The 20737-nt window shown below is 42.1% G+C and overlaps 1 protein-coding gene across 2 annotated transcripts; it reads left to right on the top strand.

Moving 5' to 3' along the window:
- The first annotated feature begins 772 nt into the window (after positions 1 to 772).
- On the top strand, positions 773 to 20595 carry LOC133064770 (activator of 90 kDa heat shock protein ATPase homolog 2). 2 transcript variants are annotated; one of them, XM_061155233.1, is made up of 10 exons: positions 848 to 978; positions 1993 to 2105; positions 2238 to 2428; positions 15137 to 15222; positions 16936 to 17050; positions 18117 to 18205; positions 18942 to 19052; positions 19428 to 19529; positions 20078 to 20129; positions 20284 to 20595. In XM_061155233.1, the coding sequence occupies exons 2-10, from the start codon at positions 2098 to 2100 to the stop codon at positions 20454 to 20456; spliced, it is 927 nt and encodes a 308-aa protein (XP_061011216.1). In that variant the 5' UTR covers positions 848 to 978; positions 1993 to 2097; the 3' UTR covers positions 20457 to 20595. The 2 variants fall into 2 exon arrangements, with proteins under 2 accessions (XP_061011215.1, XP_061011216.1); XM_061155232.1 differs by lacking the exon at positions 1993 to 2105 and having other exon boundaries at positions 773 to 978.
- The last annotated feature ends 142 nt before the right edge of the window (positions 20596 to 20737 follow it).

The raw sequence follows: 20737 nt of genomic DNA, 5'->3' as shown, positions 1-20737 counted from the left end.
AGGATCATGACATGAATAAAATGTAAACATTCCTGAAGTAACTAGGACCTTGGTGGCCCGTGCTACTTGGACAAGTGTTGGAAAGGCGTGAGAGGTGGCGTCCAGGGGAGAGCCAGAGGGCACCAACCCCTGCGAACTTTCCACACAACAGAGCTGTGGTGTAGAGACGGCGCGCTCCGACCTCGGCAAGTCGGTCGTACAGCCAACAAGTGCTCGGGCAGTGACCCCGGGAGGACCGAAGGCCGTCAGCGCGGGCGGTTCCCGCCTGCAGCCGGGTGCTGCTCTCAGGCGCCCCTCACTCAGCGCCCCCCTCTGCCAACACTGGAGGCAATCACTGCGGTAATAATAGTGAGTCGTGGAGAGGCGTCCGGCCTTCCGGAGGCGGCGGAGGTTCCCCCTTCCCAGCCACTGCACTCGCAAGTCCCGCGGCGGGGCCCAGAGCCTCCGCACACCCCACCCGGCCTCCAGGGCCCAGCCCCGGCCTCTTGGGTCGCCTCTCCGCAGCGCCGCGGCTCGGACCTCTCTCCCACCCGCAGCCGCCGCCGCCGCCGCCGCCCCCCACCCGGGTCTCCCAGGCCGTGACCTCTCCCCTCCCCGGCCGAATCCACCTCCGGCCCGGTCCCCTCCCGCGCGCCGGCCTCCCGGGCCCACACGCCCGCCGCCGCTCGGGCCCCTGCCCGCGCCCCCGCCCCTCGGCTCGGGCCCGGCTCGCTCTCCCCGGGCGCTCCGCAGCGGGGCGGGCGGGGCAGGCTGGCGCAGAGGGCGGGGATTTCTGGCACTTTCTGGGCGCCGCGAACGCTGTGCTCCTGGGTTCGCCGGCCGGAAACGTCGGCGACGGAGCCGCACCGCCGCCGCGGCCGTTCCTTGTTCTCCGCCGAGGCCGCGCCGCCCCGCTGACATGGCCAAGTGGGGACAGGGGGACCCGCGCTGGATCGTGGAGGAGCGGGAGGACGGGACCAACGTGAACAACTGGCACTGGTGCGGCCGGGCGGGGCCGGGGCCGCGGCTTCCGGGCGGGCCTCCTCGCTCGCAAGCCGCCGGGAGGGACGCGAGGGGCCCTCAGCGAGCGCCCGGTTCCCGGTGGCGGGGCGGCCGCGGGTCTCAGGGCGCTCCCCTGGCCGCGGCGAGCCCCGGGCGGGAGGAGCGGGGAGGGTTGTGGGGCTGCACAGGTGCAGATGCTTGTCTTTAGCCTCGGGGCTTGGGGAGCCCTTGGAGCCTGGAGACCTGGGGTCTTACCCACACTGGCTCTGGGACTTGACTTTGCTCTTTGAAAGTTGGGTTGGGCCCCAGGAGTAGCGGTCATTCCTGACTTACCTCTTCAGCTTTGGCTGTCCGTGACCTCAGGAGCTACCCTCCGTGGCCCTCCGCCCCAGACCCTTGAAGTCTTGGGGAGAATTAAAATGAAGCTGGAAAGTTTGGTGTGTGTGTTTCACGTCTGTAGTGGAAAGAACAGGAATTTGGATCTGAACTCCACATCAAACTTGATGGGTCTCTAGTGAGCCTGCCTTCTAGAAGTTGGAACTAGTTACTCATCCTTTTTCAATCTCATCTAGAGTATGGGCCAATTTCTGCCCCCCTCCCCCTTCCGCCTAAGCTTTCAGGAAGTGATGTTCCGTGCTCCTTTTCTCTGAAGGCTAGGGCTATGCTACCTCGGGACCATCAAGGTGATGCTGAGGCAGGTCCAGGGCAGAGCAAGGCTTTAGCCTGTGAGGGCATCCTGTCCCGGAAGGGTCGGGGGCGGGGCGGGGGGGACGTCCTGGCCTGAGGATGGGAAGGGCTGACCTCTTCTTTCCCAGCCTTGCTACCATGAACACTTAATAGACTTATCTCAGCTTATTTTCACTCCCCTAAAATGGGGACATTATTTGGGAAGATTGTGTGAGATAATATACGTGTGAAAACACTTAATAATTTGTCTTATTATGATGAAAATTCTCTCAGTTACAACTACTTTTTCATGTGGCCCATGCTTTGCCCCTCCATTTCCAACAGGTGAAATTTCTAGACCTCCTTTCTCCCAAATAAGCCATGCCTCCCAACATATCTTAAAGCACTGATGAGAATTAGAAGATGTTTGGTAGAAAACTGGTCTGAGAAATGTGCTTGTAAGTTTGTGGGTGGCAGGTCTCTCACATGGTTGAGAGGAATTGGGCAGATCTGGACTGGGCCGGGGATGAGCGTGTGGATACCAGCAAGGGCGTTCATTCACGGCTCTGCCCTTCTTCTGGTCCTGGCAGGACAGAGCGGGATGCCACCAGCTGGTCCAAGGGGAGGCTTCGTGAACTCCTGGTGGGTATCACCGTGGAGAATGAGGCTGGCCGCTGCGAGATCAGTGAACTGAAGCAGGTGGAAGGCGAGGCTTCCTGCAGCAGCCGCAAAGGAAAGCTGATTTTCTTCTATGAGTGGAACATCAAGCTGGGCTGGAAAGGTAACAGGGGCCTCCAGGTACTGGTAGGGGAGAGTGCAGTGTTGGTGGAGCAGAGTTGGTTGACTCCATTAGTCATTCATTCAGCAGATACGGTTGACTCATTAGCCATTCATTCAACAGATATTTTTATTTTTGGTTGCACTGAGTCTTTGTTCCTGTGCGTGGGCTTTTTCTAGTTGCCGCAAGCCAGGGCTACTCTTCGTTGTGGTGCACCAGCTTCTCACTGTGGTGGCTTCTCTTTTTGCCTGGCACAGGCCTTAGGCACATGGGTTTCAGTAGTTGCAGCACGTGGGCTTAGTAGTCATGGTTCACAGGCTTAGTGGTTCAGCTGCATGTGGATTCTTACTGTACCAGGGATTGAACCTGTGTCCCCTTCACTGGCAGGTGGATTCTTATCCTCTGGACCACCAGAGAAGTCCAACAGATATTTTTAGAACTCCTGCTTGGGCCCCTAAACTGGTGTTTGTGGTTGCAGACACACGTAGTACATGTGGAGTTCTTGCCCCACCTGCTATGGGAGTGGGGCATTCAGAGCTTCTTCTTGTTCAGTCACTCAGTCGTGTCCAACTCTTTGCGACCCTGTGAACTTCAGCAAGCCAGGCTTCCCTGCCCTTCACCATCTCATTTGCTCAAACTCACGTCCATTGAATTGGTTGGTTGTTCTCAGCAGGACTCAGTCGGTCAGGCACTTGTGAACCTTAGTATTTCCTGGAGCTGCCGCCTGGACCACTCTTCCCCTGGATTGTTGCATGCTGGCTCCTTTGGCTCCTTCAGGTTTGCATCCTGAGTACATTCTATAAAAATGTCACCTGTCTCCATTCTATAAAAAATATCAGATCCTTTTCTTGGACTGTTTCCCTTCTCTGCTTTGTTTCTCCTGAAAGCAGTTATCCTTGGCACACTACATGCAGTTATATTATTATTGTTCTGGATCCCCCTTTTGTCCCCATGCATTGGGGCAGAGACTTTTTAAAGTAACATCTTTATTGAGATATAATCACATACCACACAGTTCACCTGTCTAAAGTATACAATTCTCTGGTTTTCAGTATATTCACAGAATATGCAGCCATCACTCCAGTCAGTTATAGAGCATTTTCATCTCTCCTGTCACTCGCCCAGCCCTTGGTAACCACTGATCTATGTTCTGTCTCCACAGATTTGCCTATTCTGGATATTTCTTATGAATGTTATTGCACAGTTTTTGGTCTTTTGTGACTTTTATTTGGCATAATATTGTCAAGGTTCATCTGTCTTACAGCACATTTCCTTCTTTTTCATGGTTGACTGATGTTCTGTTGTATAGATGTAGCACATTTTGATTATCTATTCATCAGTTGATAGACATTTTGGTTGTTTTCACTCTTTGGGTCTTTCTGTCAGGGACTGATTAGTTTTGCTTACAGATTACTGCCTGAAAGGTTGTGTATTTGTTGAATGAATGCATTTCTCCCATGGTACCTAGCTCCTTGCTGGGTAGACAGCCTATATTCAGTAAATCCTTGTTGAAAAAACGAGGAGCAAGGGTAAGATTTGGTTCTGGAGGATTATGCTGTGTTAAAGTTCGGACCTCAGCTTGAGTCATCTCCATTCCTGAGAGCTGCCCAGTTAGTGGCCTTGGGCCTCTGTCCTAGTGACCTGTCTTGCTGACTTGAGCCAGGCCAGAGCCCAGGGAGGTGTTTAGTGAGCATCAAAAACAGCCCCACTCCTGCCTTGGAAGATTCTGGCTGGAGGCTGCCTATCAGTTGCTCCTGCTGGCTGGATCATAGCAGGGTCTGGTTCCTTATACATTCCAGCTCCCCAAGACAGGGCTCTGAGAGCCCCAAGGAAGCTTTTGATCTTGTGTCGCTTCCACCTCCCTTAGCTCAAAGCAGCAACCAGCTCCTTTGCAGGATAAGTCCCTGGCAGGAGCCAGAGGGCAGGCACACCAGTGCTTCCCTGACCCCATGTGCTTTCTTTTCTAGTAGTGAGTCCTAGAGGTGGCTAGTGGGCCCCGCTGGGAAGGAGGCAGTACTCTGGTCTTGCTTTTTTTTTTTTTTAATTGAACTTTAGTTATATTAAATTTAGCTTTTTCAGCTTTATTGAGATATAGCTGATTTATAACATTGTATGAGTGAAAAGTGTACAGTGTGATGATTTACTATATGCATATATTGCACAATGATTCTACAGTAAGGTTAGTTAAAACATCCATCACCTCATAGAGTTGTCATTTTCTTTGTGTGTATGATGAGAACCTTTAAGATCTGCTCTCTTAGCAGTTTTCAAGTGAATAAGACTGTCCTGCTCACCATGCTGTACATTACTGTCCTCAGAACTTACTCATCAAATAAGCTGAAGTTTGTACACTTTGTATCTTTTGACCACCTTCACCGCCCTTCCCTCCCCCACCTTGCAAACACCAGTCTACTGTTTCTATGAGTTTGGTTTGTCTAGATTACACATATAAATGAGATCATACAGTATTTGGTTTTCTCTGACTTATTTCAGTTAGCATAATGCCCTGAAGGTCCATCCATGTTGTCACAAATGGCAAGATTTCCCTTCTTTTTTGTGGCTGAATAATATTCCATTGTGTAAATGTCATGTTCTTTTTATTCATTCATCCATGGATGGACACTTAGGTTTCCATGTTTTGACTACCATAAATAATGCCGTTTTGTACATTGTGGTGAAGATATCTCTTTGAGATAGTGATTCCATTTTCTTTGGCTATATATCCATAAGTGGAATTGCTACATCATATGGCAATTCTATTTTTAATTTTTTGAGGAACCCCTACTGTTTCCCATAGTTGGCTGCACCAGTTTACTTTCCCACCAGTAGTGCATGAGGGGTCTCTCTTCTCCACATTCTCATCAGCACTTGTTATCGCTTTTTGATAGTAGCCATTCTAACAGGGGTGCAGCAGTATCTCTTTGTGGTTTGGATTTATGTTTCCCTGATGATTGGCGATATTGGACACCTTTTCATATGCCTTTTGGGTATTTGAATATTTTATTTGCATAGATATTCAGGTCTTTTGCTTATCTTAATGGTATTTTTTTTTGAGTTGTATGAGTTCCTTAGATATTAACTTCTTATCAGATACAGTTTACAACTATTTTCTCCCATTCTGTTGGCTGTCTTTTCATTTTGTTTTTTGTTTTGCCATGCAGAAGCTTTTTAGCCTGACTAGTCCCTCTTGTTTATTTTTGCTTTTGTTATTTGTGCTTTTGGTATCATATCCAAAAATCATTGCAAGATTGACATCAAGGAGCTTTTTCCGTTTTTCCCTAGGAGTTTGATGGATTCAGGTCTTTCATTTAAGTTTTTAATCCATTTCAAGTACATTTTTATGTATAGTGTAAGAGAGGGATTCATTTTCATCCTTTTCATGTGAATATTCAGTTTTCCCAGCACCATTTACTGAGGATAGTAGCTTATAGCCATGGAGTAGTTTTGTCTCCCGTGTCATATATTAGTTGACCATGTATGCAAGGGTTTATTTCTGGCCTCTTGATTCTTTTCCATTGGTATGTGTCTTTTTTTATGCCAGTACCATAATGTTTTACCACTATTGCTTTGTAGTAAACTTTGAAATCAGGAATTGTGATGTCTTCAGCTTTGTTCCTTCTCGGGATTGCTTTGACTATCAAGAGTATTTTGTGATTCTGTGTGAATTTTAGGATTTTTTTTCTAATTTTGTAAATGCCACTGGAATCTTGATAGAGATTGCATTGAATGTACAGATGCCTTTGTGTAGTGGGAACATTTTAACAGTATTCTTTCAAGACATGAACATGGGTTATCTTTCATCATTGTCTTACAGTTTTCCATCTACAGATCTTTTACCTCCTAGATTAAATTTATTCCTAAGTATTATACCATTTTTGCTGCTATTGTAAATGGAATATTTATTTCTTTTTCAGATAGTTCATTAGTGCATAGAAAAGCAACTGATTTTTTATGTTGATTTTGTATTCTGAAAGCTTTACTGAATTTATTTAGTCTAACAATCTCTTGGATTTTTTGTATATATGATCATGTCCTACACAAATAGAAGTAATCTTACCTTTTCCTTTCCAATTTGGATGCTTTTATTTCTTTTTCTTGCTTGTTTGCTCTGGCTAGGACTTAGAATATATTCAGTAGGAGTGGTGAGAGTGGGTACCCTTGTCTTGTTCCTGATATTAGTGGAAAAGCTTCCGACATTTCATATGATGAGTATAATGTCAGCTGTGGGGTTGTTACCTATATTGTCTTTATTATAACAGAGATATGTTTCTGTTATACCCAGTTTATTGGTAGTTCTTATTATCAGAAGACATTGAATTTTCTCAAAAGCTTTTTCTGCTTGGATTGAGATGATCATATGATCTTTATTATTCATTGTTTTAATGTGATGCATGATTTGACTTGGGCATTAAGGCATCCTTGCATTTCAGGGATTAATCCCATTTGATAATAGTATATGATCCTTTTAATGTGCTGTTGAATTCAACTTGCCAGTATTTTGTTGAGAATTTTTGCATCTCTATTTATGAGGGATATTTGTCTGTAATTTTTTCTTGTAGCATCCTTAACCGACTTTGGTATCCTGGTAATACCAGCCTCTTAAAATGAGTCTGAGAATGTTTCCACTCTTCAGTTTTTGGGAAGAGTTTGAAAAGGATTGATGTTAGCTGTTTAAATGTTTGGTAGAATTCTCCATTGAAATCATCTGGTCCTGGGCTTTTCTTTGTTGGGAGTTTTTTTTTTTATTACTGATTTAGTTTTCTTAATTGTAATTGGTCTGTTCAGACTTTCTACTCCTGAATGGTTCAGGCTTGGTAGGAAATATATTTCTAGGAATTTATCCATTTCTTTTAGGTTGTGCAGTTTTACAGCATTTAATTGTTAACAGTGGTCTCTTATTATCCTTTGTATTTGTGTGGTATCAGTTGTAATGTCTCATCTTTCATTTTTAATTTTATTTGAGTCCTCTCTTTCTCCCCTTGGTTAGTGTAGCTAAAGTTTTGTCAATATTTTTGTCTTTTCAAAGAGCCAGCTCTTTATTCATCTTTTCCTTTGTTTTCTTATTCTCTGTTTCATTTATTTTTGATCTAATCTTTATTCCCTTTTTTATTGAGATATAATTGACAAATAATATTATATTCATTGGGGTTATAAATACTTTATATTTGTACACATCAAGAAATGGTGACCACAGTAAGTCTAGTTAATATTTATCACCATACAGTTCCAAGTTTTTCTTTTTTCTTATGAGAATTTTTAGGATTTGCCTTTCAAATATGTAAAATAGTCTTATTATAGTTCCCATACTGTGTATTCCATCTCTCTTATTTTTTGTAACTGGAAATTTGTACTTTTGACCACATTCACCCATTTTACCCATTCTGCCACTCCCTGTTTCTTGCAATCACTGATCTCTTCTCTGTATCTATGACTTTTTTGTTTTCTTTTAGATTCCACATATAAGTGAGATCAAATAGTATTTACTTTTCTTTCGCTTACTTTACTTAATGCCTTCAAGTTTGGTCCAGATTGCTGCAAATGACAACATTTATTTTTCTTTTTTATAGCTAAATAATATTCCGTTGTGTATATACACTACATTTTCTTTATCCGTGCATCTATTGGTGGACACTTAGGTTTCTTCCATGTCTTCAGTGTTGTAAATAATACTACAATGAACACTGGGGTGAAGGAATCTTTTTGGATTAGTGTTTTTGTTTCCTTTGGGTATATACCAAGAAGTCAAATTGCTGGATCATATGGTAGTTCTATTTTTAATTTCTGGAGGAAACTTCATTCTGTTTTCCATAGCAGTTACACCAGTTATATTTCTACCAACAGTGCACAAGGGTTCCTTTTTCTCCACGTCCTTGCCAACACTTATTATTTCTCTGCTTTTTAATAACAGACAGTATAACAGGTGTGAAGTCATAATTCCCTGATGATCATTGTTGAGCACAATTTCATGTACCTGTTGGCCATTTGTACCTCTTTTTTTCCTTAATATGTGTATTTTGTTGATATATAGTTGACTTACAGTGTTTCAGATGCATAGCAGGGTGATTCAGTTATACATAAATACACATACATTATTTTTGAAATTATTATCCATTATAGGTTATTACATGTTACTGACTATAGTTCCCTGTGCTATACAGTAGACCTTTGTTGTTTGTTGCATTGCTATTGTTTTTAATTAGAAATCTAGCATTCTATTCCTACTAAGTCAAACAAGTGAATCAAAGTGTCATAAATTTGTTAGTTAGGCAAAAATTCTTACAAGTTTTCTAAAATATCTACATATTATTTATATATAGGTATACAAAAGTTTTTTTACTGTGATTGATAAAGGCTTGAGCAAGATAGAAAAAGAGACGGAGAAATTGGAAAACAAACTGAATGGAATGGGAACGCTGAATATGAAATAGGAAAAGTGAAAATAAATAAATAAATCACAGTAGTAAAGGTGTTTATCAGTTTTCACAATCAATGGCCAAAATCAATCAGATAAAATATAAAAGATCATTATAATTACAAGCCATAATGGGAACATGATTAACCTAACAGTGTAAAATAATTACATAGTCAAGCAGGATGATGTGGTAAGCGAGCTACATGCACATGTTTTCATCCACCCAGACAGCCTATGTCTTTAGGTTGGTGCATTTGATTTATTTATATTTAAGGTAATTATAGATATGTATGATCCTATTACCATTTTCTTAATTGTTTTGGGTTGGGGCTTCCCTGGTGACTCAGATGGTAAAGTGTCTGCCTGCAATGCGGGAGACCCGGGTTCAATCCCTGGGTCGGAAAGCTCCCCTGGAGAAGGAAATGGCAACCCACTCCAGTACTCTTGCCTGGAAAATTCCATGGACAGAGGAGCCTAGTAGGCTATACTCCATGGGGTCGCTAAGAGTCGTACACGACTGAGAGACTTCACTTTCTTTCTTTCTTTCACTTTCTATTTTCTGTAGGTCTTTTCCTTTTCTTGGGTTTCCTGCATAGAGAAGTTCCTTTAACATTTGTTGTAAAGCTGGTTTGGTAATGCAGAATTCTCTGAACTTTTACTTGTCTATAAAGCTTTTGATTTCTCCATCAAAGTGGAATGAGAGTCTTGCTGGGTAGAGTATTTTTGGTTGTAAGTTCTTCCCTTCCATCAATTTAAATAGATCATGCTATTCCCTCTGGCTTGTAGAGTTTCTGTTGAGAAATCAGGGGTTCCCTCATATATTATTTGTCATTTTTCCCTTGTTGCTTTTAATATTTTACCTTTGTCTTTAATTTTTGTCAGTTTGAATATTGTGTGTCTCAGTGTCTTCCTCAGGTTTTATCCTGCCTGGGACTCTGTGCTTCCTAGACTTGGTTGACTATTTCCTTTCCCATGTTTGGGAAGTTTTCAGGTGTTACCCCTTCAAATATTTTCTCAGGTCCTTTCTCTCTCTGTTCTCCTTCTGGGACCCCAGCATAATGTGAATATTAGTGCATTTAATGTTGTCCCAGAGGAATTTGTATGCATGTCTTCTCTGGAAAAACATTTCTTAGATTTTCTAACCAGATTGTTTTTTGTTATTGAGTCTTTCGGGTTCTTTGGATATTAATCCCTTTCATTAGGTTTACTTTATTCACTTTGCTATGCAGAAGCTTTTACTTTGACTAATCCTCCTTGTTTATTTTTGCTTTTGATGTTAAGTCCCAAAATCATCACCAAGACCAGTGTCCAGGAGCTTATCATCTGTGTTTTCTTCTAGGACTTGTTTGTTTGTTTGTTTCAGGTCTTAGGTTCAAGTCTTCAGTTCACTTTGATTAATTTTTCTGTGTGTATGGTGTGAGGTAGTGGTCCAGTATCGTTGTTTAGCTTATGATGCCAGTTTTCTCCACATTTGCTGAGGAAACAATCATTTCCTTTCTGTATATGCTTGACTCCTTTGTCTTAGCTTAATTGACCACATAAGCATGGACTTATTTTTGGGCTCTTTATTCTGTCTATTCTATTCTCTATTATAGTTCTGTTGATCTATGTGCCTGTTTCTATGACAGTACTATACTGTTTTGATTACTATATCTTTATAATATAGTTTGAAATCAAGAAGTGTGATGCCATTAGCTTTGTCCTTAGGCCATTTGGGGTCTTTGTAGTTCCCTACAAATTTTAGGATTTTTTTGTTCTATTTCTGTGAAAAATGTAGTTGGAATTTTACCAGGCATTGCATTGAATCTGTAGATTGCTTGTTATTTATTTTCTTCTGCTGACTTTGGGCTTACTTTTTTCTTTTTTACTTTTACTTTTTTACTTCTAGTTCCTTGATGTGTAAAGTTAGGCTCTTTATGTGAGATTATTTCTTGTTGTTTGAGTTTACAGCTACCAACTTCCCTCTTAGAACTGCTTTTGCTGCATCTCATAAGTGTTTGTGTTTCCATTTTTATTTGTACCAAGATATATTAAAATTTTGCCTTTAATTTCTTTAAGCCATTAGTTGTTCAGGAGTATTTTAATTTTCATGTTCTTGTGAATTTTCTAGTTTCATATCATTTTGATTGGAAAAGATATTTGTTATAATTTCTCTTTAAAAATTTGTTCAGACCGGTTTTGTGGCCTAACATGATTTATTGTAGAAAATGTTCTGTGAGTGCTTGAGAAAAATGCATATTCTGTTGCTGTTTGATGGACTGTTCAGTATACATTTGTTAGGTGTATTTGGTCTGCAGTGTTCAGATCTGGTATTTCCTTACTGGTTTTCTGTCTGGATGATATATATCCCTTGTTGAGAGTAGGGTATTAATGTCCGCAACTATTATTGTATTGCTGTTTATTTCTCCTTATAAGTTGTTAGTAATTGCTTTATTTAGGTGCTATTAGATGCTTAAATATAATTGTTATATCACTGATGAATTGACACCTTTAGCTTTATATAATGACCTTCTTTCTTTTGATCATTTTAGCTGAAAGTCTATTTGTCTAATATAAGTATAGCTACTCCTACTTTCTTTTGGTTAACATTTGCTTGAAATTTCTTTTTCCATCCCTCTGCTCTTGGTTTATGTATATCCTTAAAGCTAAAGTGAGTCTTGTAGAGAGACTATCATAGAGAGACTGTCACATTGTTGGATCTTGATTTTTAATCCATTCAGCCATTCTGTGCCTTTTGATTGAGGAATTTAATCTGTTTATGTTTGAAGTAATTATTGATAGGTAAGGACTTACACCTCTCTTGCCAGCTTCATAGTCCTTTGATACTTTTTTGAGGTGATGTGCTTTGACTCTTACCATAATCTTTTGTGGTTTTCCTTTGTGGTTAACCTGAGGTGTATATAAAATATATTTATAACATCCTATTTAAACTGATAACAACTTAATTTTGATAGCATACAGAAATTAATACTTTTTCACCTGTCACATTTTAGGTTGTTGATGTTACAGTTTACATATTTTTACATTGTATAAGTTTTCATAGTTATAGTTAAATTCTCATGGTTATTTAAGTACATTTGTTTTTTAACTTTTAATGCAGACTTGTAAGACAACTACATATTACCACTGCAATTTTAGATAATCTGATTTTGACTGTGTATTTACCATTACCAATGAGTTTTACACATTCATATGTTTTTATCATGCTAATTAGCATCTTTTATTTCAGCTTGATGAATGTTCTTTAGCATCTCTTGTAAGGCAGATTTAGTGACTTTGAATCCCCATCAGCTTTTATTTGTTTGGGAATATCTTTGTCTCTCTTTTACTTCTGAAAGGCAGCTTTTCTGGGTGTAGTGTTCTTGGTTGACATACTGTTTCTTTCAGTATTGTGAGTATATCATCCAATGCTGGCCTGTCAAGTTCCTGCTATGAAATCCACCTGTAGCCTTATGGAAGCTCGCTTGTTTGTGAAGAGTCACTTTTCTCCTGCTTTCACAATTTTTTGTTTTTGACTTCTGACAGTTCAACTCTTATGTGTCTTGATGTAGCCTATTTTTTTTTTTTTTTGAGTTCAGCCTACTTGGACCGTTTGGCCTTATGAATCTGGATGTGCATTTCTCTTCCCAGGTTTGGGAAGTTTTCAACCATTATTATTTTAAATAGACTTTCTGGCCCTTTCTTTCTCTTCTCCTTCTGGAACTTCCATAATGAGCATGTTGTTTCATTTGATGGTATCACATGAGTCTCCTGTTCTTTCTTCACTCTTTTTCTTTCTTTTTGTTTGTTTCTTTGACTGGACAATTTCGAATAACCCGTCTTCTAGTGTACTCATTGTTTTCTTCTGCTAGGTTGAGTTAGCTGTGGAAGCTCTCTATAGAATTCTTCAGTAGAGTCATTGTATTCTTTTGCTCCAACAGTTTGTGGGCTTTTTTTTTTTTTAACGCTTTCTCTTTCTTTTTTGAACTTGTTTTGTTCATGCATTGTTTTCCTAATTTCGTTTAGTTATCTGTGTGTTCTTATAGTTTGCTGAATTCTTTAAGAGATTTATTCTGAATTCCAGGTCATATAGTTCATGCATCTTCATTTATTTAGGGTCAGTTATGGAGCTTTACTGGGTTTTTTGGTGGTCTCATGTTTGCCTGATTTTTTTCTTGAACCTTGTTTCCTCGCATTAGTAGTTGCATGTGTAAGTAATTGGTCCCTTCTTCCATGTTTTACAGGTTTGCTTTGGCAGGGAAAATCCATCACCTTTTACCTTGGGTTATTGGATGTGTCAGCTCGTAATGTCCATGGGTGGGCAAGACTTGCTGCCAGGGTCTCCAGTTGAGTGTGCTCTGAGGTCGGGGTGGGGGGTTACCAATGGCTGGCCTTGATGGTGGGGTGAGTCAGCCGACTCCACGTTCAAGCGGGGCTGCTCAGTGGGCTCCTTGACCAGGCAGGTTGCTGGCTGTGCTCCACGGCTGCATGGGGCATCAGCTCTGCAGTTACCTCTGTCAGCCGAGTCACTGGCTGTGTTCCTTGGCAGGGTGGTGCCACTGGTTGGATTCCATGATTGGGCAGGGTTCTGAGCTGGGCTCTGCCATCACTCCTGGTTGAGTGGGGTCTCAGGCTCTGCTCCCTGACAGGTGGTGCTCCTGGCTGGACTTTGTTGAGGCAGAACTTCAGGCAGAGTTCTTGGTAGGCCTTAACCTCCATTGTGTTCTGTGATCAGATGGAGACACAGATTGTGCCTTGAAGTTGGGCAGGGCTGCAGGGTTGGTGTCACCATCCACAGGCCGCTGGGTATGCTCCGCTATTGAACAAAGTTCCTAGCTGGGCTCTCTGGTCAAGAGAGGCTTCTACCTGTTTCCTGCAGTTGAGGGGCTAGAGGCTGTTCTCTGTTGGGTAGGGTCGCTGCTGAGCTTCTTGTCTGGACAAGCCCCAAGCTATGTTAAGCAATTTGGTAGGACTGTAGGCTCCACTCCGAGGCCACTTGGGGTCACTGTTCTGGCTCCCTGGCTACACAGGGCTGGAGGCTATACTCTGTAGTTGGGCAAGACTGCTGGTGTGGCTCCCTGCCCAAGGGGGCTGTGTGGATGGGCTCCAGGGCTGCCTGGGTTCTCTGGTCCAGCTTCTTGGACGGTCCGGCTTCCTGGACGGTCCAGCTGGGAAGCCACACTCAGCAGTTGAGTGGAGCTGTGAATTTTCTTCCCCACCTTTGTGAGACTCCCCAGCTGGCCTTGGCCTGTTGCATGGGGACCCACATCAAGCAGAATTGCCAGCTGAGCTCTGCTCGTATACTGCCTCAAGCAGGAACACGGTCCATCCAGGTTTGAGCATTGGCTGCTGAAAGCCCGAGTCCCTGTGGCTCCCACATGTTGAGACCCCTGTTGGCCTCCGAGGAAGCATCCAACAATGCTGGGGAGCCTGCCCTCTTTGCTGCTGGAAAACTGCAGTGGGGGCCTCCCGTGGGGCTCTGTGCTGGCCTCGGGGCAGTTTGGTCAGAGTGTCACCACTCCTCATACCCTCTACTGCAGTCCTCTTCTGTCTCTGGTCCAGAGTGTGCATCAGCCTCACCTCTGGGTTTGGGATTTTCAGTGGTGTCCTGTCCCTGCGTGGTTGCTAGTTGCTCTTCTTGTGAGGGGGCTGAAGTTGAGAATGACCTGTGACACCATCTTGATGTCACTGAAGTCAACACCTGGTGTTGAAAGACATTAGCTGCATGGGGGCTCCACACAGACGTCCCCACCTCCCTTCCTTTCCCTCTTTCTGTGATCAGAACTCAGTGTCCCTTTTTGCCTTCCTGTGCCTTTTGTGACTTTTCTTCAGGATAGTCCTTTATCATGCTTTGACTTGTTAAAGAATATTGGGGGATGAAAAAAGAAACACTGGTTAACTTCACTGTCATGCTTCCATGTGGACCCTGATTTCATGTGCACTTTAAAAAAAAAAAGCCTAATAATGGCACTGTTCTTTAATTTTCTGGCCCTGCCATGCGGCCCATGGGATCTTAGTTTCCTGACTAGGGATCAAACCCTTGCCCCCTGCAGTGGAAGCACCGATTTTTAACCACTGAACCACCAGGGAATTCCCTTGTCCGCACTTTAATTGCGCCCCCCCTCCCAACCCAGCTTTCTTAGGAACTTAACCTCTGATGTGGGCCAGGAGAGCAGAGTTGGTTTGGACATGCATGTAATGGGCGTTTGTGGGGGAAGGCTGCTGCCCTATGAGGAGGGTGGGCTGTTCAGTTAGGCAGGGCAGTTTTCCATAGACTAGTTGTTACTTTGTAATTGAAGAAGACATTTTGCTCATTTTAGGTATCATTAGAGAATCTGGTGTGAAGCACAAGGGGTTGATTGAAATACCCAGCCTGTCTGAAGAAAATGAAGTAGATGACACTGAGGTGAGGTATCTGATGGAATTTCTTTCTTTTCTTTATTTTTAAATCAAGTTTCTGCTATACGTATTGGGCAGCTGAAAACCTGTGCCTGTGCGGCAGTTCTGGTGAGCAGTGAAGGGCTCGTTTGCTGAGAAGGAAGCCGCGCTGTGGGGAGGCAGGGTGAGGTGTGGGCAGTGATGTGATAGGAAGGGCATGCCTGGGAAGCCGTGGACTGCACCCTCCATGGCCTCCTCATCACCTTTCAAAGGTGTCATCAGATGCATGCAACTGTATATATACTGGGAAGTGCTCAGGTATTGTGCACAGCTTGGTGAACGGGATTTTGTATCTCCCTTCTCTGCATCTTTAAAAATTCTCGGCTCTTCGCCATGATCTCCCTTGGTTGTATCACATTTTTTGGACATAAATTAGTATGTGTGTTGGTTTTGACTGGCTCTTCTCATCGTCAGCAGGGAGAGCCTGTGTAACTCCCATGCTTGGTTTGCATCAGTGTCCACTTGTAAGCTAAAAGCTTGGTTGTGGGGCGAAAACTTTTGTATGATAGCTATATTTTCCAGATGACAGTCTGACAGGGTCTTTTTTGATTTGTGAACATATCTAGTGTGAAGGCCTTCAGGATAGTAAGTTACACCGAACTACCAGGAATTGCCTTTCTTAAAGGCTGTGAACTGCCTTAAAAGTGGTAGTTTCAAATGTGTGGTCAGTGCATTCAGGGCCTGTGACTTCACTTTGCTCTGTCCACATCCATCAGTTCAGAAGTGTTTCAGCAGGATATTAAATTGGTCTTTTCGATTCAGCCCTTGGTAGTACTGCAGAACAAACTCTCTGATGTAGAATTGGGCCCTGGGAGCAGGCCCACCTCAGCTGAATCACAGGGACATGAAGGGAGTTTCAAACCAGTACCACTTCTTTCTGAGAATACCAGAGGCACCCCCAAAGCAGCATTTTGACGTTTCCCTCTCCCTCCTCCTGTCCTGGCCTTCCCTCCTTTTCTCCCCCACTTTCTCTCTGTCCCATCTCTCCCCCTTGCCAAAAAAAAAAAAATGTAGCCCAAGACCAGGATATGTGGGGACCTGATTTTCCTAATTAATGGAATTTGGGACTCTAGACAAGCACTGTTCAATAGATACATAATGGAAGCCACATAAAGAACTTAAAATTTTCTAGCAGCCGTTTTAGAAATATTTAAAAGAAACAGATAAAATTAGTTTTAATACTTTTTATTTTACCCAAAATATAAAAATACCATTTAACATGTAATTAGTATCAAGGTTATTCATGAGATTATTTTATATTCCTTTGGTGCTAAGTCGTTAAAGTCTGGTGTATGTGTGTGATTTTACACTTTGAATGCATCTCAGTGGGTGCTCAGTAGCCACATGTGGCCAAGTGGCTGCCATATTGAACAGCACGTTTCTAGACTCTGAATGCTGTGGACTACATCATCAGTATGATCCATATACACATAAAATATATGCAGATTAGGGGTTCACATTCTAAGAAGTCCCTTCAAGTTTTGGCCACCAGTTTCAGTAGACACTTGATAAAAAACTCTTACATCTTCTCAAACTATATGAAAAAACCTGTCACGCCTCTCTCTCTCACATCACTTCTTTCCTGTCCCTTGCCATCACAGTTCCCTCGTCCATTTGTCCCAGTATTATAAGAATACGTCAAACCAGATTTTTCTTTGGTTTGTATTTTTCTGATTTGTAGGTGAACGTGAGTAAAAAGAAAGGAGATGGGGATATTCTGAAGGATCTTATGAAAACTGCAGGCACCGCCAAGGTCAGGGAAGCCCTTGGAGATTACCTGAAGGCACTTAAGACGGGTAAAGAAGGCATCCTTGTGAACTAGAGGGTCCCTTTTCCATTTACCCAAATAATGCTCTGCACTGTAGTCTGGATTCCCAGTTTAGGCCAATGTCCCAGGTTCCAGAGACAGCTCTTTATGCTGCATGATAAACTGTAGTTTGGAGGTTGAGATCTAGTCATGAATTAGACCATAATTAGTGCTTATCAGTATTTTAAACAGCATGAACCATTTTGCCTACAGAATTGTTGATAGTTTCTGGAATGATAATTATTTATATCAACTGTTTTTATAATTATCTGTCTAATGTCTGTCTTCCCTGCTAGACTATAAGCTTCATGAGGGCATGGAAGGACTCTGTCCTGTTTACTGCTGTATCTCCAACGTCTAGCACAATGCCTGATGTATATAGTAGATGCTTAATAAATCTTTGTTGAATGAGCGAATGAAAGTGACTATAGGTATTGCAGGTGTAGTTGGAAACTTACTCAGATAATCCCTGCACTGAGTGGAACTGAGGTTATTGTCTTCTTTGCTAAATTAGAGAAGCTCCCTGCCAGGTAAAATAGCCAGCAGGGCTTGAATGTCTGCACCTCATCCTTGGACTCTGCTGAGTATCTCAGTGTTGGCATAGATGGGTTTTGGGTTTACTTTTCTCATGAAATCACACATGCTGCTGCCACAGGCTTGAATGGAGACCAAGCTTTGTGAGTTGGTGGTAGTGAAGCAGTGACCAAGTGTCTGGTTTTGATAGTAAGTGACAGTCATAAAGCTACTAGTAGTTAAGTGTATTAAGTGGAGCTTTTTGGAAACAGCATTTGAAAATGCTGTTTTTATCAAGAACTAGATAAAAGTGAGGCATTCAGTAAAAAGAAAAGGATAAAAGGCATTTGTTGCTGTGGAACTCAATGATTAAGTTTATATGTAAAGATACAGAATGGTCTTGAAATTCTCAAAATGCTATAGAAATTCTTTCTATAAATGTGTTTCTTTATATTCTTATATACTGTTTTCAGTTTTCTGCCTATTTGTGCTGGAAGGGAAAAGGTGTGTTATTAAAGTCATTTCTCATGTTTCCTTTATAGAATTTACATTGGGAATGATTTTACCAACCAAAGCTATGGCAGCCCAGGAACTGACAGTTAAAAGGAAACTGAGTGAGAATACCTTGCAGGTGTGACCTCTGGTGGACCATATATGTAGGGAGGGGGGAAAGGAAGTGCTTGGTGTGTGGATGCGTGCAAGCTCAGTCATGTCCTACTCACTCTGTGCGACCCCATGGGCTGTAGCCCACCAGGCTCGAAGGCTTCAAAGCTTGAAAAGCCTGTGACGATGGAGGACTATACAAGATACTGAGGAGGGCCAGTTAATCCACCCTTGCATCTTCTGCCATTGTGAGGGGAAATGATGAAATGAGACTTTCATCCTTGATGGAAGGGATTGTATAAACTATTTTGTTAAATATTTAATTTAGTTCAGGACAGTGCTGTTTTGTACTCGTTACACTACAAAGTCACAAAAGTGACTTTGAAGTTCACATACCACAATGGAAGGAGCATCTCTCCCCTTTTGGAGGATTGGGAGGTTTTAGATCTTGTTCTTGGACTATGGTGATGGGGAGTTTGACACCTTTTGGCCTTAAGTGCTGTGTCCTTCACCTGTTTATCTTTATGCCCCCTGGGCCATAGTTACATATCCAAGTAGGATTTGGGCTGTGAAGCCCCAGTCTGGGAGTGGAACAGAGCAAAGAAGCTCTGTTTCCAAAATAGACTAGAATTGGTGGTGCCTAAAAAGGCTTTTTAGTGGAAGGATAGTGTTTGGGACATTATGGTATTTTACTGAGATGGTAGAACTGAATTTCTAAAATCTCTTGTCATGCTAATTATGCCCTGGAACCTCTTGCGATTCAGGCCTCCTCCCCAGTGGCACTGGGTGTAAGGATTCCCACCGTGGCCCTGCGCATGACGGAACTCTTTGACACAGCTACCGAGCAGCTGTACAGAATCTTCACTGTGAAAGATGTAAGTAACATCTCAGTATCTGGAATCAGAAATGCTGACACTGGGAGAGAATATGCCACTAAGAACTGAAGCTGGTTTTTGGTTTCCTACATGACTATGTTTTTCTGATTGAAGGGATCTAGTAATCTTTAGGATAGCTCAAGGAGGGGTAAGCTATCCTAAGGATTTGAGGGCAGAAAAGATGGGTGTTTGGGAGCTAGGGTGGAGGAGTTTATCAGCATTGAGATTTGGAACAATCTACTGAAGCTGTAATTTAAAAGCTATGTATTCACAATTAAAAACAAACCCAACCACAGTAACTGTTGTTATATATTTAGGTTGAAAACATAGCAACATGCCAGAATAACATGCCTATTGTATGTTTTGCTTGGTTAGTTGGTGCAAAAATTTTCTAAATCTCCTGCTGTATTAGAAGCTGAAAAGGGAGGGAAATTCCAAATGTTTGATGGAAACATCTCCGGTGAATATACAGAACTGGTAAGTAATCTTAGCTTAAAGGAAAGTAAGCTAGACTCTTCAGTTAAAATGCTTTATTCATGCTGTTTTTAAAAGCACTTTGGTTTTTATCTGAGCTCACAGAAACTTGAGCGTGTTATAAAGTTGGTTATAGGGCAAATAAAAGATTTATATTTACTAAGTAATAATAAAGATGAAGCCTTAGTTTCACAGTAATTGTACACTATTTATGACTTTTAGAAGATGCAAGTACAATTCCTCCCAACTCTTGGGTCTAGAAGTTTCTGGTCTCTGCCACTAGTATGCGTGCTGCCAAATGTCAGCTGCCTTCCTCTTGACAGCAGCTCTGTGCTGGCCAGCACACTTCTGTCTGGGGTCACCGCTGTTACGTTGTGGCACTAGGGACAGTGAATCCTCAATGGTGCTGGCACTTACACCAAGTTGAGAGTGTATGTGCATTGATTACTTCTTATATTTCTCCCATAGGGGCTTTCTTTGGTGTTTTTCTTTGTTATAGTATTGTACAGTTTTAAAAGATGTTTTCAGTGGAATTTCCCCTTTGTTTTCAGTTAACAAATAAAAAGATCGTCATGAAATGGAGATGTAGGAACTGGCCAGAAGGTATGTTATTAGCACTTTTTAAGTCCAAAAACACTTCACAAGTATTCTACCCCCTACTATGAAAAGCAAATAGTGGTACTGTATGGATAAATTCTTTTCATAATACAGTAATAAACTTTCCTTTTTGTAATGAACTTTCCTTTTTTTCTTCCAGAACACTATGCAATAGTTGCACTGAATTTTGTGCCTACGCTAGAGCAAACGGAATTACAATTGGACTGTAAAGGAGTTCCTATCTGTGAAGAAGAGAACATGAAATTTTGTTGGCAGAAGCAGCATTTTGAAGAAATAAAAGGTTTACTGCAATTGACCACCCTAAATGGTTGAGTTAGTTAGGAGATTTTATAAGGGCATTACTTTTTGTAAGCAGAAAGTATCATGTTTACCTCTTCCTCTATTGTTCCTTTAAAAAAATACTCTAATTTATACTAGATGAAATCCACGAACTAATACAGAATTGAAAGCATTGTTTGAATCTTTATTTACTATGACTAGACTCTGCACTGAGCTAAAAGCAAGCAATGTGAAATTAGATTGTTAACATTACCGTCCATAGATGCTCCTCTGGGGATAGATTGCGTCTCCGAGTATGGATAGTTGAAGTGTCC

The sequence above is a fragment of the Dama dama genome, chromosome 11, assembly GCF_033118175.1.
Source record: "Dama dama isolate Ldn47 chromosome 11, ASM3311817v1, whole genome shotgun sequence".
Lineage (NCBI taxonomy): Eukaryota > Metazoa > Chordata > Mammalia > Artiodactyla > Cervidae > Dama > Dama dama.
Note: the sequence above shows the minus strand (reverse complement) of the source record. Positions and strands in the feature narration are given on the sequence as shown.